Below are 15,947 nucleotides of genomic sequence, written 5' to 3'. Positions count from 1 at the left end.
TTATGAAAACTTAAACATTGGTTCATCACATTATAAAAACTGACCTACCTTCTGCTAAATCTAATTCATATTGATAGCATAAAATACTTTTAATAAACGAACGTGATAGCTTTGCTGATAGAGAACGCAAGTAAGAGATCTCCGCAAGGCTACTCAAGCCTGTTTTAACAACTTGTGACTTCAATGACTACTATATGCAATATCCGATCCCTCTTCGTTTAGAGTGACCTCACAGCATTGAGAAGAATAACCAGTGCTGAATTGTATTGCGCCTGTCCTTAACATTTAGTTTGTAGTTCAACGTAGTATTTAACTTAAAAATTGGTTGGCAAAAAAAAAAAAACACCTTAAAAATCACTATGCTCACTTAACCGTTAAGTATCGATTTGGTCCTCTGGATGGTTTCCTCCTGTTCTTTTTTTTATTTTTTTTGGGACCTGGAGATAGTTTCCTGGCCCATGGTTTCGCAAAGACGGCACATGACATATGCAATGCAAAATGAAAATGGGGTGATAGCCTGGGCAATGTTGGCAGAGAAAGTTTATACTTTTAATATAAAAATCTAATCTTTTGGTTTTTAAGCTCTAAGCAGCATTCTGCAACCTGGCCTGCATGTATTTGCGGCCAGCTACACTAATGGACAAGCAATGGCACTGTAGATTCGCGTTGCGTTGAGGAATCCATGAAAAGTCAATTGGCTCAGCACCACATGGATTTTCCCTGTGTCGAGACCCCACCACCACCATCAATCAATCAATCACATCATCCAAATTAAATAAATTCTCCAAGTAATCGAATTCAGTTAAATGGAAGATGAAGAACCCCACCTCCATTACCGCCTTCGCCCCCTCGTCAAAGCTCCGCGTCCAAATCTATCATTATCACTCCTCCACTTCTTTCATTTGCTTCAGTTAGCTTCCCGTTCGAAGAAGAAACGACGAAAGTTTCTGAGGGAGAAAAGTGATGAATTAGGGCGTGAGTGAGAGTAATCCAGAATTGAAGAAGCAGTTTGTACGTGTGTGTGTGAGAGAGAGAGTTTGTGTATGCGTGTGTTCGCACGATGATGGATCCCAAGGCTCTGCGATTCATTAGGTACCAGTCCATTTTCTCAGTCGTTCGATCTGGGGACTTGGATGAGCTGAAGCAACTCCTGGAGCAGCTTAATAGAGAAGATGCTTCGTCGTTTTCTAATGTGATGTCCCTTCAGAACGATGCCGGGGAGACGGCGCTGTACATCGCCGCCGACCATAATCTGACTGAAATTTTCAGCTTCTTGCTCAAGTACTGTGACTTGGAGATTGTGAAGATCAGGTCCAAATCCGACATGAATGCCTTCCATGTTGCCGCCAAGCGTGGTCATCTAGGTATTCCTCTCTTTTCTCCATCTCTCTCTTACTTCATTATATTATACTCGGAAATTAAGCGATTCATATTTTGAATAATAAATCATTTTTGCCTGAAATGAGATATTGCTCAATCATAATTTAAAATCGGATTATGCACTGAACCAAAAAAAAAAAAAAAAAACTTGGTGATGAAATTGATCGCATCAGTTGGGGGTCTGCCTGTTATTCGGAGTTGAGAAAAGCCTTCTGGTATTAATTGGCTTCCTCAGTTTTTTTTTGGGGTCATTTTAGCGCTTCAAACTTAGGGTTGAAAGTTGTATTTTTCGCCTAATTTCATCCCTCTACTGCTACACCATCCATTGAGGGGGAAAATACTCTACGAAGTTCGAACAAAATAAAGCTTTCAAGTGCTTCTAAATTGAGTCTAATGGCAAACGGCAAGCAGCGACTCGGGCAACAAGTGGCTTTTGATCAAGAAACACCGACAACTTTGTCTTCAAGTTCAATTTCCTAGTTCTTTCTCAACGGCTGTGGGAATATTTTTTTTTTAATATGTAATACTAGAAAAATAAGCGATTCGTATTTTGACAAAATAATAATAAAAAGCCACTCTATAAATTGATTTATTACTCATTTCACGCTGCATTGAAATGGCAAAAATACCACACTTAAGTTTCTGAACAGCATAGGATAATGATGATGAAGTTGAACCCCAAGTATATATGGTACTCCTGGCTGCAGTTTTGATTTAAGTACCTCGGGAACGCCCATGATAGGTCCCATAAATGAAATTCACAGTGGATGCAATATTGTTACTTGGAAGACGGAGTTGCTGTTCCACGGGCTGTACCTTGATGCTCTTTGTCGTGGAATTATTATTTTTATTGGATTTTTTGTGATGATAAAGATCTCACAAATGACATTTTAACATTGTCAATCATTTGTTTTCCCAGATATCGTGAAAGAGTTTTTGAACAAGGTGCCCGAGGTTTGTAAGTTGTGTGACTCCTCAAATACTAGTCCCCTATATTCAGCTGCTGTTCAAGACCATTTGGATGTGGTGAATGCTATCTTGGATGCTGATGTCGATTCGATGTGGATAGTTAGGAAAAATGGAAAAACCGCATTGCACAATGCTGCTAGGTATGGGGTTTTTCGTATTGTGCAAGCACTTATTGACCAAGATCGAGGAATAGTCTGTGTCAAAGATAAAAAGGGTCAAACTGCTCTGCATATGGCTGTAAAAGGACAGAGTCTTGCAGTGGTAAAGGAGATATTACAAGCTGATTCCACTATATTGAATGAACGAGATAAGAAGGGAAATACTGCTTTACACATGGCTACAAGAAAGGGTCGCTCACAGGTGAGTTTCACATTCATATAGCTGTAGTCCTATGCCATGCTATGTTCAGTTTCATTATAAATTTAGCCATCCAATCTTTCAGCTCCTATAACAATGTCTGCAATGGAACATTTTGGTCCCGCTCTCCATATACAAGATCACTGGCCAGTTCTTTCTTTATTTGCACATTATAACACATGCCCATTCTGTTGGACTCAGTTCATCCAATCTGATAGTTTTATCGCTTTACTGATCCTTGCTTAAGTATGGTATGATTATTAATTGACAAGAAAGTCCATTCTTAGGACATTCAAGTAGAGGTTTCCCTAATTAAACATAACTGGGTTAATTGGTTAACCTAATGGTTTTAAAATTTGTCACCTTCTTCTATACTTGTAGCAATCTAAAACACTGTACTGTCTAGCTCGGATTCTGTTGAATGGATTATGAAGATATAACATGGGGTTTAGATGGAAATATAGTGTGATTATTTGCCATATACTTGGAAAGGTTTATTGACATAACAGTTTATGAACAGAATGCATATCCTTGTGCCATATAACAAATGTTTCTTGCATTTCTAGCAAAATAAAGCGATTGTTTCTTGCAAAGATTTTCTTTTTCTTCCCTTATTTCTTCCACTGACACAATTCTTTTTGTTCAGATTGTGAGTCTTCTGCTAAGTTGCACAGTTATGGATGTCAATGCCATCAATAACCAGCACGAAACAGCGTTGGATTTGGCAGATAAATTGCAGTATGGGGATTCAGCTTTGGAAATCAAGGAGGCCCTTGCAGACTATGGTGCCAAGTACGCCAGGCATGTTGGCAAAGTTGATGAAGCTATGGAACTGAAAAGAACTGTGAGTGATATAAGGCACGAAGTGCAGTCACAACTTGAGGCAAACTTAAAAACTCGCAGGCGAGTTTCTGGTATTGCTAAAGAATTGAAAAAGCTTCACAGAGAAGCGGTTCAAAATACAATTAACTCTGTCACACTTGTTGCTGTCCTTTTTGCCTCAGTAGCATTCTTGGCTATATTCAATTTGCCTGGCCAATATATCATGGAAGGACCTGAGACTGGGAAGGCTAATATAGCTGATAATGTTGCTTTCCAAGCTTTCTGTCTTTTAAACTCTACATCTCTTTTCATCTCTTTAGCAGTGGTGGTTGTTCAAATCACTTTGGTGGCCTGGGACACAAATGCTCAAAAGCAGGTTGTGTCAGTGGTTAACAAGCTAATGTGGGCTGCCGGTGCTTGCACTTGTGGGGCTTTTCTAGCTTTGGCATTTGTTGTTGTTGGAAGAAAGCAAACATGGATGGCTATTACCATAACCGTTTTGGGTGTGCCCACTATCGTTGGAACTCTGGCCTGCCTATGCTACTTTGTTTTCCAACAACATTTTGGCATTTTCCGCAGCGATTCCCAGAGACGCATCAAAAGAGCAAGTGGAAGCAAATCTTTCTCTTGGTCCTACTCTGCAAATATATCTGAATTGGATAATTATGACTCTGACCTTGAGAAAATCTATGCCCTCTAAAGTGGGTGATTTTCTGAAGAGCACTGGCACTCTTTTGCAGTGGGACTTTTATCCTAATTGCCAAGATGTTGATTGTAAAGTGAAATGGGTCGATCATCAGGACCGTGCCATTGAATTTGCAGTACAATTTTTTAGGTTGTACGAGGCAATTTGGGTGTATTTGCTATGAGTATAAATTTATAGCTAAATCTTCTGTGTAGATTTGATGTATATGAAAATAATAAAGGCAGTCCATGGTGTTCCTAAGCTCACTTGGTCCTCCCCATTTCAGCGTGAGTCCAGAGCCGCCGTCCAAGAAGGAATAGAAAGAAGTCCGCTGAGCTAGTGTTCTAAAATATTGAGTAAAATACACTTAACTCGCTTCCATTTAACCTACATTACATCATTTGCATGCATCTCTGACCTTTATTAAAATCAAAAAATATATTAAACAAATCTCTTTTAATTTTAAAATTTCACTTTATTGACTATTAAATTTTTATTCTGATCAAAATGTCCATTCTTAACATAAATATTACTTACTAAGTTAACACTTTTAGTTGCCCAAAAATAATTTTAATATTTATACTTAGAAATTTTGTATTACATTATTAAATTGATCATGTTATAAATTAATTTAGAATTTTAATTCATGATATGATCAAATTAATGAATTTAATAATATAAGAAAAATTTGTGTGTATATATCTCTTAAAATTATTCTTGAGAAATAAAAGTGTTCAAATTATTCTTAATATTTATGTTAAAATGGGATATTGAGGGGAAAAAAACTTGCCAGTTGTGTAACTTACCAATCAACAGACGATGGGATCAATACAAATAAAATTTTACTATTAAAATGGAAATTTATGTAACATGGTTTTTTAAATTTATGTAACATGCGTTTTTTTTTTTTCATTTCAAGGGAGATCCATATAATTTTTTAAAAGAAAGATAATAGGGAAGATATCAGTATGTTTTACTCAAGAAACAAATTCTAAAACAAAACACGTTTTAAATTTTTAATATGCATGGATATAACAATTTATAGGGGAAAAAAATATTGTTGCCTATATTTGAATATAACTAGGTAACAAATTCTAAAACAAAATTTTTATTTATTTATATACTCTTAATATTAAAAAATTTCCCGTACAGTGCGCAAGGAATAAAAATATAATTATTTATGCTTTTTTTTTTAATTAAAATTTTATAACCTCATCTGTCGGCTTTTTAAACTTCAACTCATTAAAATCTCTCTCCTCTTCTCTCCTTCCTTTCATTCTCAAATCAAACAAAAAATTAATATCCCCACACATCGCATCAAGTGTAAAATCCAGTTGCTTACAAATATCAGAATTCAGAATGTTGACAGTGGGCACTGAACAGCGAAAGAAATGAAGCTTCTCTAAATAAATATATGCCTCTCTGGCCCACACGGTTATCAACAAAACATAATGGAACCACGTGAGCCTCCCCTCTTTACAAGATCAAAAGAATAGCCCAGGAAAACCCAAGGCTTCATGGTGATTCCAAACCCAATTTTCACCACCCCAGCCTCTACAAGGAGAATAAACTCCTATGATTTACAATTCTACATAGCCTAATTCATTTCAAATTTAACATACAGTGAGATCCGTACACAATGTGACTCGCGATGAGCAAGTGCAACACTATAACTATAGTTGTAGCTGCCCAGGGCCTCTTTTTGATGATCTGGGAGAAGAGACACGAGGATCAGATGACAGACGTTGCCTTGTTTCTTCCACTCTCTCTGCGTCCTCCATATGATTCTGGTGATGGGATCAGAAAAGGAAACAAAGCAAAAGGATGACTTGAAGCAGTTCGAGCATAATACATGAAGAAAATGCTGCATGTCCCCCCTCAATTAGTATCCTTCTTTATTTAAACTCTTCTATTAAATTTTCCCATTTATGGAGATGCTAATTTAAATTTGTCAAGTTTCTCCCAGACGAACGAGTTTGCCACATAAAAAATTGCGAAGTTCTAGGCGATATCTCCATTAAAGGGACTGTTTCTCAATTTTCAGAAGTTGAAGGAAGATATTTGTACTTTCTCCTAAATTATATGTGCGTGTGCGCGCGTGTTCCCCACCCATAGATCTTACATATCAATAAGTAGAAGGCAGTACGGAAAGATCAGCAACCTTGGACACAGAAGTGGAAGTATTGCGCAACTGTGCCTGAGCTCTAGCATGCATGCGATGCTGGTTCTGCATTTGCTCAAACTGTTGTAGCCTTGCAGCAAAGTCGATTCCATTGTCTGGGTTGCCAACATCCACAGCTATGTCCCCATCCTCAGTGATTTGAGATCCACCAGTCAAGTGTTGAAAAATTTGGTAGGGATTACCTGAGGATGTTCTCCTAAATTGCTCGCCATTTAAAGAATATGGCGGCACGGCTTTAAGACGAGTTTTTAGAATCTTAAAGGCAGCACTTTGCTGCATGATGAAATCAATTTGAAAGAGTCACTATCAACTCCAAACAACTATGACCTCGCTTCCAGTGTTATCACAACATGAGCTTGCAAATAGAGCAAGATCATAATACTCAACAACAGAGTAAATGCAGCAGTTAAGTAGCATCACAAACTTTGGAAACACCAAATAGACCCCCCCTTTTGAAAAGGAGAACTCGTGTTTATGAAAAATTTGCCACTTCAAGCACAAAGATAAAGATAACTACAAAGCAAGGTGTTGACAATCATTAGTCCTCTACCAATCACTAAACAACATAAGGAAGGAATTCAAATTTTTCTCAACAGCGGGCTCTGAAGTATTTCTTCAATGCATTCTCAAGCATGTCATGTCTATTGTATAAATCTCATATTAACTATGTCAGTATATATCCAAATGAACTCCGGCATGTTAGGGCAACATCCAGATGCAAATGTTTCGGAACTCTTTATCTCATCAATAGATTAGGCATATTACACGTCACTTAAAGATGACTTTAAAAAGTAAAGTGCTTCAAAAAGTTGGGGGAAAAAATTCATTTTGAAAACTAAATTGGTCATTTAACAAGAGAAGAGAGCTGTTAAACAGTTAGGAGGTCTAACTGTGGCTGACTCAGAATTTCAAAAAATAAGATTTTATTTTATAGATCAAAATATAAAATACTACCATTACCAAGAGAAATAAGAAAATATTAATAATAATTAGTATGGATTATGACCGGGTTTTATAATCTTGAATTACTTAGAAATATAAACTTTAGAAAATATTTATTTTATTTATTTAAAACAGTGATATAAAATATCAGTACAAATACAAATTGGTTAAATGCAAAATTCTCCTCCAGTCCTAAATGTAAAACCAAAGGAGTACATATTTACTATTTTTGTATAAATATCAACATTTTATTCTCTACTTACAGAATAAATAATTAATAAGTTATATTCCCACGAGACAAATAGGCTTTAACACTATGTCACATCCTTGGTTTGCATGTTTGATTCCCAACTAGTAAACTTTAGCGGAGGACAATAAGATATTTGTGAAAAGGGCAAGATGTGGCTGCTTGTGATGATTCTGATGTGGACGATTTACAAGCAGCCACTTCAAATACAAGAAAACCAGCTGACCCAACTGAACTATTAATTTTCACCAGAATTGGTTAAAAAAAAGAGAGAGAGAGAGAAAAAAGAATGTCTGGATCAGGTGGCTCTTGGCCAGTTTATGGAAACAGAGTCATCTGGTCAGAACCAGAACAGACAATGGACTGATTCTTAAAACACAGCAAAAAGATATAAATCATATTCACTATACAGGATGTTGTTATATATGCTAATACAGGATGATGCAAAGAAATATATCACTTATAATCCGCATGCTAGAAAAAGATGCATTAAAATACGCAGTAAAAAATACTGCAATATAAGGAAATGGCTAAATTTGCATATACCTGGGGAAGCAACATCAGAAGACCATACAATGCTTTAAATAACCATATATATCTTCCAGGTTCAAGTAGCTGCAATATGAAACAACGGTTTCAGGCCCATAAGAAAACAAATATTAAAATATATCTTGTGAATTTATCGATACACTATAAATAACAATGACTTGTTAGTACTAAAACATGTGGCTTCTATTGAATACCTGCAATCTTAGATAGGCAAAGATCGGGGTTTCCAGCAAGCGAATTAGTTTATCCAGTTCGACCAAGAATTTGACATTAATGTCCTCCTTAACTAGAGACTGAATCACAGCACTAGCATGTTGGTAGGTCTGACCAGAAAGATTAAAAAAAAAATTAACTCACATAATCAAACTAAGGCTGAGCAACCACAAATGTATATTGCCAGAAAAAAGTATTGTGCAAATGAAAGAAAAGAAGAAATTCAAATAAAAAGATAGCTACAACGAAGTTAAAGATCCTACCTACCTGAGCTAAGAAGCAGAGACTTATAATTGCCATTGGAGAATGGCACCATGAAGCATACAAAGAAACATACAAGTCCTTCCCAGCAGGATTTACCATTAATTGCTTCAAAAGACCTCGAAGCTCAGATAATTCGGACGATGTGAGTAAGATCAAGTTCAAAGCCTGAAAATTTTCAAAAAACTTGTCCTGATGAATACAGATTGAGATTATTATACTAGAAGTTTATTCTAAGTAGAAAACATGCGCGTGTGCACCCATATTTATCCAGTAAGCTAGATCTGTAAATCCCACATAAAATAAACAACAGTCATTAACATAGAACTCCCTGTTGTATAATTGGCCCTTCTCATGGTTAGCATCCACAGCAGCTTGATAATAATTGGATAGGATATTGTCCTTTTCAATCAGCCATTATACAATTGAGAACTTGTTAAATTGAAGAAACAAGAACGTTTTTATTAAAGTGAGAAAACATGTGACTCGCACATAGTCCAGAGGATCCATGCCTGTCACATGTTAAATATATTTACATACATATCACTGCCCATGGATAGAAAAGCAAGGGAACCATGAACCCGTCTGAGTTGTGAACAACAAATCGAAGAACATCTTCCACAAATCTAATAAAGGGAAACAAGAATTTTAAGCTTCCCCCATTTTTCAAACTTTGTGCGCATGGGAACTACGTCCAGTTTAACATACCACAGAACTACCATAAAAGAATCATTCAACCTGAATATTCAAGTTATCAATTGGGCAACAAAAGTTCGACACAAAATAAATTTAGCTAGCTTACTACTGCACACCGAAACCAGTTATCTTGACCCGCGGATACATACAAAGCACAAAATATTCAGCACAAGGCATTACAAATCTGCTCTGCTTAACTATTTTGTCACGGACTTAGGATAGGATATGCCATCCTTATAACTAGGACATCACACTTTATTTTCTCATAAGTCAAGACCAACCTGAACCATAACTGATGCAAAATCTAGATCAGATTCCCCTTCAAGTATTGTAGATAGTTCACGGTAGACTCTTTCAGCATCTAAAAGCACACAAAGTCGACGAATTATCAAAGCACCACGCCTAGGTATACAATGAATAAAAATGAATTTATTAGTAACAGCATGTTTAGACAACACAGTATATCAAGAAAAATAAAATTGACAAAAACAATGTGGGGAAATCTTACTTCTCCAAAAGAGAATTATCCACACGGAAATTGTGGACTAGGAAAACAACAAGCTGACGGAAGTGCTGAGGATCTTTAGCAATGCATGCATGCACTTCAAGAACTAGAAGCACAACCTATTTTAGTAACATAACTAAATGAATTAGAGACAATCACGTAAAGTTTTGATTGCCATGTGCAAGCATGGTGGTAAAGTATAATTGGAGCAACAGATTTATAAGGCAGTAAAACCACAGGAAAATTCCCTAACAAAACGAAAACACATACTTTATGATGAAAATATTGATGAAAAATGGATAAGTGCTGACTTAAAATTAAAAATAATATTAAATTCCCAGATCCAAGCGCCCCCCGCCCCCCCCCCCCCCAAAAAAAAAAAGCCATTAACACATGTAAGTGAGACTGAAGTAATTTGATGCATACAACAAGCAACATACATAAAGAAGATGCCAACGAAACTGCACTGGCTAGGCCACTCCAACTTCTCATCCAAAGACTTTTAGTGAAAATTTCTCTTGAAAAGCATTTTTCTGACGTAACAGTATGTGTGAAGTACAATGCGATATATGAAAATGAAAACCACATCATGTAGCACAACACATATATATTAAGAAACGAAGAACTTAATGAACCAAAAAGAGAGGGGAAAAAATAGGGATAACAAAGACTACCTCATCAGATGGATCAGAAAGTGCTTTCAGTAAAGTGTCAAATATGTCATTCAGAAATGTTAAAACCTGTCTCAGAAATCAAAGTAAACATGTTAGAATGGCACTATAAGCGTTTTTTTTTTTTTTGTGTGTTTTGGGGGGGGGGGGGGCTTCCACAAGTAAGTTTGGAGATGTTATTCAAGAGAAGGCCAAAAAAACAATTGGTAGAAAAATAAAGTTGCATATCTCATTGGCCAAGACATCATCTGTTTGCAGTATACATGATCTTTCTACCTCAATTCATTTCTAGTTCTGTTGATAGAAATGATAAAGCAAAGGTAGTCTGTCAGCTATTTGCCCACAATTATAAATTTAACCAGGCCGAATGATCATAATAATAAAACCCCTATGACTGAAATAACTCAGAGGAAAGTTGTCTCCTCATTCAATAAAGTAAGCAAGAAGTATAGATTTACAACTACCAGATTGATAATAACTACCGGTTACAGCCAAGTAGTAACAATCAATAAAATTAGACCTTTCAGTAAACCTAATCAGGACTTTTTGCTGTGGGTCATAAACAAGCGATTATAACAAAGAGGTGGATTCCAATAATCCAGTCACCTCAGCACGGTGTCTGTTTAAAAGGGTTGATATCCAATGCAAAGCTTCAATCCGGGTAGCCTCCCATTCACTAGATAGTTGCCTGATCAGTCAAACCATCCCAATATCAAAGAAAATTACGCAGCTAAAAATCTTTCAAGGACATATGAACACATAGAAAGGGGCCTCATAATCATTTTCATTTCCAAATATCTTCTCAGATGCTCAAGGCAATACTTAAATTTAATTGTCGACATTGCAAAATACAAATCTAGGCTCTTTCCCCAGGTTAGAAAATTAGACCTCCTGGCAATGGAGAGAACAGCTCCTACATCAAACGATTCAACTGGATCAGCCTTGATTGCACGTAGCTCTTCATTGGTTTCACGAGCAACCTTATGCAGAAGCAGAAAAATTATCAAATTTATTGAATGGCACCCCATGCAGTATTGCTATTAAACAAAAAACAAAGTAAAAACACAATGACCCATGCCATCAAAAAGCAAAACAAAACAAGGAAAGCTCAAATAGACGTACCGCTCTAATTTTCTCTTCTTGATCAGATACACAAGGCAAAATGGCTCCAAGAATATCAGCATAATATGGAAAAAGCTGGTCGCCACCAAGTTTAACAAACTCATTTATCTGTTCACAGATGAAAGAACAGGCATGGTTCAAAGAAAATAATAATGAATTATGACAAAACATAAATGAGAATCAATTTTGCCAAGACATCCAGTAAAATTTGATTGATAAAATGAGGCACTGTATTACCACTTACCCATGTGATCGCTGTTAATCTAGTAAATTCATCCGCAGAACCTGCCCTCTGTACCAGTATTTCAGCCATTCGACCATAATCTACAGACTTCAAGAGTAGCACTGCTTGAGTCAGAAAATGACCAATGAACAAAATATTTTGCTTTTGTGTAAAAACTATTTGGTGGAAATTATGCATAATACAGCTAAACAAGATACCAAACCAAAAGAAATGCTCCTTAGCCAGCTAAGGGGGAGGGATGACATTAAAGCACAATAGGGACTAAACAGTAGCAGAATCCTGGTTATATAAATCATAAGATACATCAGTAGAAGACTTACTGGGGAGTTTTTAATCTCTTGAAGAAACTCACAAAGAGCTGAATCAGCTTGCTGACGAATTTCATGACTTGAATCACTCAACATATTAAACAAACCTGAGAAGTATGCAAATAAATAAATGGTGAACAGAAATGCGTATAAAAAGTTAGGCATAGATGCTAAAAACTGATGTATTGAAAGTTACCATCAAGAAAATCAGGAAGAAAACCCAGCATGTCAATATCAGGGACACTGTCCAATACAGTAATCCATCCAACCAAAAATTGACGAACATATGGATTCAGGACATTCATACGCTCCCTCAACAATGGTATAAACTCTTCAATACTGAAGATCAAAGAAGAAAAAGGAAAGGGAATGAATCAGTCTAATTACATTCAGAGGTCCTGATATTTCATACTCTCTTTTCCACTCTCTTTTCATAGTTTAGATCACTGAATACAGAAAGACAAATAGAATAAAAGTGAGAGGGATTCACCTGAACTGATCACTTTCAGTCACAATATCCTGTTCCAATAGAATAAATTTTAAGCATCAGTTTATCTAAAGAAATAGAAATTCCTATACGACTATTAGATAACCCCCAAAAAAAAAAAAAAATCCAGGAAATGTTGTCGAAGTGCGCACATGTAAAGTCAGCAAAAAGGTATATAGGCAGATTATCCTATACCTTCACAAGTCTATCTAGGAGATGAGCAGCGCTTTGTACACTTGGATCTAAGTCTGCAGAAAGCTTGCACAAGGCATCAAAGATCTGATTGAAGAATACGATAAAATCCCCTCTTACAACCTGGCATCACGAAAAGATAATCATTAACTCTAGTAGATCGCCAAAACAAGTATTTCAAAGCAATTAAATTCTCACCTTAGCAATATTATACAGCGCTTCACAAGCATAATAACGAACTCTACTGTCAGGATCAGTGAAAGCACCTAACACTGGGGGGACAATTTGCTGCCATCAAGCAAGCATCATATTTTAGGTAAGAGGAAGAGATATGAAAAGAATATACAAGCCAATAAGCTCAGCTCTGTAACACAGAATGATAATAATATTGTATGCTAGTGACAATTCATCCAAAAAGTAGCTACAACAACTATTAGACCCAACATAGCTTGATCAGTTGGTAAAAATTTCACTTTCATCAAGTGTAATCAACTTATTTCCTTATCCTGAAATTTGGCGCTGCCATCAAGCACTGGCATGTCACACATATAAGCAAGAGTTGATGTAAGATCAGGACAGTCCATCAGTTATTCCAAGCACCATCATGCATGCACTACGTTAACAAATACCCATCTAAATCAAGAGTACCAGCTATGTCTCACAGACTTAAAGCAAACTCCCATGAACCTATTCACTCAAATTTAATTAATAAAAAAAAGCACTAAAAGTTTTACTTAGTGCACAAGCAGATCAAGTAACTCAATGCCCTAAGAAGAAAATACGCACTCTTTACTTGGACTCCACTAATATCCAACTGACAGCGTGGGAAAATAATGTTATGTACAAAATAAAACCGAGTAGGAATACATCCAATACTAAAATCATATGAAAACTTTCCATGAAAACTCCGTAGATCTTGAATATAAAACAAGATGTCTAAACAAATTCAATCAAATCACGTGTGATGAAAAGCAACATCTGAGATCCGGAAAGTGATCAACCATCAACCATTAGAGAGAAGGACATAGGGAACTACAAAGAATTAATAACTTCAGAAATCATGAACCAGAAGACTCAGACAGATAACTAAATACAGTAAGAACAGGAAAAGTTTATATCCCAAAGCAACATCCATGAAGAATAAATCATAAAGCAGTGCTCTAGACCATCCAGAAGGGCAATATCACTTACTGAGACAGTGTAATTGACCAGTAATTCAAAATTTAGATCATATTCATGAAGAAGCAAACAAGATTATGACCTTGTACAGCTATACTGAAAATAACTAGAAAGGTGAAAAGGACTAGAGAAATGATTGAATTTCCAAACAAAATTCACTTTAAATAACCTGACCAAGGTCCCTCCTGTTCTAAGACTTGGCTGAAGGCAAGATAAATTGCTATTCAGCAACATTAGCAGTTTCTCTTGTTAAATTTAATCAAAGCAGCCATGCAAGCCCACATTATTAGGGACTATATCCAGATATTACAAGCTATAATCAAAGATTTGACATGAACGATGAGAGAAATTGCAAAAAGATGAACACAGATGCTGTAGAACATACTATTATAAGAAGATTTATTTTACTTTCTGAACTTTGCTTTGGGATGCATAACGTTCTATGTATTCCCTCTCTTTATATCTTCACTCTCTCTCTCTTATCTATCTATCGATCTATCTATCTATCTATCTTTCACACACGCATACACCCTTGTAGTAATTATTTCATTCATCTTGTTCTAATAAGAGAAAGGTAATGCCGCCAGACCCAGCAACCATTGGCATGGTTCTAGCACACACTTTGAGAGATTTTAAAGTTATTCTAATGAGGAAGGAGTTCAAACCGTAAGCTCAGAATAACAAACTTAGATGAAAGAACAGAAACATTTGCATTTTATACTAAACGTTATTTTATTCAACTCCTCACCTCAAGATACCGAGATGCTTCAGTTGACAACCCAACAGTCACAGCGGCTAATCCTATCAATCCCCCCTTCAGGAAAAAATTGAAAAGAATTCAACCAGCGTAACATGAAATATAATCAAACCAAAACTAAAATCACTTTTCAATTATCCTATCACATAAATTTAATATAAAATTAGATTAATGAACATATAATGACCATGTAATTAAAGCCCAAAAAAAATATCCCACCTTTCGGTGATTTGCTTGAACCGAACCAGTGTATTCCGTAGTCAACAAATTGATCACAGCCGTTATTTTATCTGTCTCGGAAGCAGCAGCAAGCTGCTTCACTATTCCCTCAACCTACATATCCACACAACCAATATAAACCTTTGATCAAGTAAAGCTCAATAAAAATACCCAAAACCACGAAACTCCAAATTTATCATACTCTAGATTGAATTGAGAGAGATAAGGGTACTGATGTTTCACCTCAAGAGCAGCATTCTTGCGCTTCTCGTAGAGCTTGTCAGCAAGGTTGCGAAGCACTGCAGCAGGAATCACTGCATCCGCCATTGCGATAGCCTCAGTGATGTTTCCTTTGGCAAGGGAAAAGAAAACGCGGAATCAATTTCGTTTTCGGATCACTTCCTCTTCGAAACGAAACATCCTTCTTTACAAGGAATTTTTCTCCTTTTTTGCCCGGAAGATCAGAATGAAATCGAAGTACAAATATGGTATTTGACGTGGAATGTGAATTGGGTAGGTATAATACAGATCTGATAAAATAGGAAAACTGAAAGGAGTAATTGGAATTGAAACCTAATTTTCCAGCAGAGAACCAAATTTGTTCGCCTTAATCGTTATAATGATTTGATTTGATTTTATTATACGCTGATGTCTCATTTGTCGTTTGTACTATTGACACAGAAATGAGAACCCTGGGGCTATAATATAGTCCTATGTATTTCTATAGCTTCAGCTTTCTATCAAATTGGAGCTCAGGTCTGAGTTGAAACTGGCGACATGATACTGGCGATATAATGAAATTACAGATATATCCTTGCGGCTTTTTTCATAAAAAGAGCCCAAAAAAGCACGAGGATATACCTTCACATAAAATAAAATAAAATAAAAAAGAAGAAGACATTAAAAGGAAGAAAAGAAATTTCAAAAATTCATTTTTTTATAAATTTGACTTGTAAGTAA

General features: G+C 36.1%; 2 protein-coding genes across 4 annotated transcripts; one reads left to right on the top strand and one right to left on the bottom strand.

Moving 5' to 3' along the window:
• The first annotated feature begins 794 nt into the window (after positions 1-794).
• Positions 795-4,479, top strand: LOC114712184 (ankyrin repeat-containing protein At2g01680). Of its 2 annotated transcripts, XM_028896653.1 has the most exons (4): positions 1,603-1,713; positions 1,745-1,846; positions 2,300-2,709; positions 3,353-4,479. In XM_028896653.1, exons 2-4 carry the CDS (start codon positions 1,774-1,776, stop codon positions 4,226-4,228), a joined length of 1,359 nt encoding a protein of 452 aa, XP_028752486.1. In that variant the 5' UTR covers positions 1,603-1,713; positions 1,745-1,773; the 3' UTR covers positions 4,229-4,479. The 2 variants fall into 2 exon arrangements, with proteins under 2 accessions (XP_028752485.1, XP_028752486.1); XM_028896652.1 differs by lacking the exons at positions 1,603-1,713; positions 1,745-1,846 and adding an exon at positions 795-1,364.
• Positions 4,480-5,499: 1,020 nt separating this feature from the next.
• On the bottom strand, positions 5,500-15,702 carry LOC114712196 (protein VAC14 homolog). Of its 2 annotated transcripts, XM_028896669.1 has the most exons (21): positions 15,561-15,702; positions 15,231-15,337; positions 14,988-15,101; positions 14,760-14,825; positions 13,031-13,120; positions 12,836-12,955; positions 12,644-12,672; positions 12,350-12,492; positions 12,166-12,260; positions 11,846-11,932; positions 11,602-11,709; positions 11,368-11,459; positions 11,086-11,167; positions 10,483-10,548; positions 9,812-9,927; positions 9,585-9,705; positions 8,614-8,775; positions 8,328-8,456; positions 8,131-8,199; positions 6,375-6,668; positions 5,500-6,000 (listed from the first exon to the last, which is right to left on the bottom strand). In XM_028896669.1, the coding sequence occupies exons 2-21, from the start codon at positions 15,312-15,314 to the stop codon at positions 5,887-5,889; spliced, it is 2,181 nt and encodes a 726-aa protein (XP_028752502.1). In that variant the 5' UTR covers positions 15,315-15,337; positions 15,561-15,702; the 3' UTR covers positions 5,500-5,886. The 2 variants fall into 2 exon arrangements, with proteins under 2 accessions (XP_028752502.1, XP_028752503.1); XM_028896670.1 differs by lacking the exon at positions 15,561-15,702 and having other exon boundaries at positions 6,336-6,668; positions 15,231-15,554.
• Positions 15,703-15,947: the final 245 nt, after the last annotated feature.

The sequence above is a fragment of the Neltuma alba genome, unplaced genomic scaffold (genome assembly GCF_004799145.2).
Source record: "Neltuma alba isolate B1F8T4 unplaced genomic scaffold, ASM479914v2 tig00011340_pilon, whole genome shotgun sequence".
In the NCBI taxonomy this organism is placed as follows: domain Eukaryota; kingdom Viridiplantae; phylum Streptophyta; class Magnoliopsida; order Fabales; family Fabaceae; genus Neltuma; species Neltuma alba.
The sequence above is the reverse complement of the archived record's forward strand: the minus strand, read 5'-3'. Positions and strand labels throughout refer to the sequence as shown.

Coding starts and splice junctions, on each gene's coding strand:
- LOC114712184 (XM_028896652.1), top strand. CDS start 1,061: ATGATGGATCCCAAGGCTCTGCGATTCATTAGGTACCAGTCCATTTTC. Junction 1,365..2,299: donor CGCCAAGCGTGGTCATCTAG/GTATTCCTCTCT, acceptor TTGTTTTCCCAG/ATATCGTGAAAGAGTTTTTG. Junction 2,710..3,352: donor CAAGAAAGGGTCGCTCACAG/GTGAGTTTCACA, acceptor CTTTTTGTTCAG/ATTGTGAGTCTTCTGCTAAG.
- LOC114712196 (XM_028896669.1), bottom strand. CDS start 15,314: ATGGCGGATGCAGTGATTCCTGCTGCAGTGCTTCGCAACCTTGCTGAC. Junction 13,121..14,759: donor AAGCATCTCGGTATCTTGAG/GTGAGGAGTTGA, acceptor GCTTGATGGCAG/CAAATTGTCCCCCCAGTGTT. Junction 6,001..6,374: donor CTTCCACTTCTGTGTCCAAG/GTTGCTGATCTT, acceptor TCCCATCACCAG/AATCATATGGAGGACGCAGA.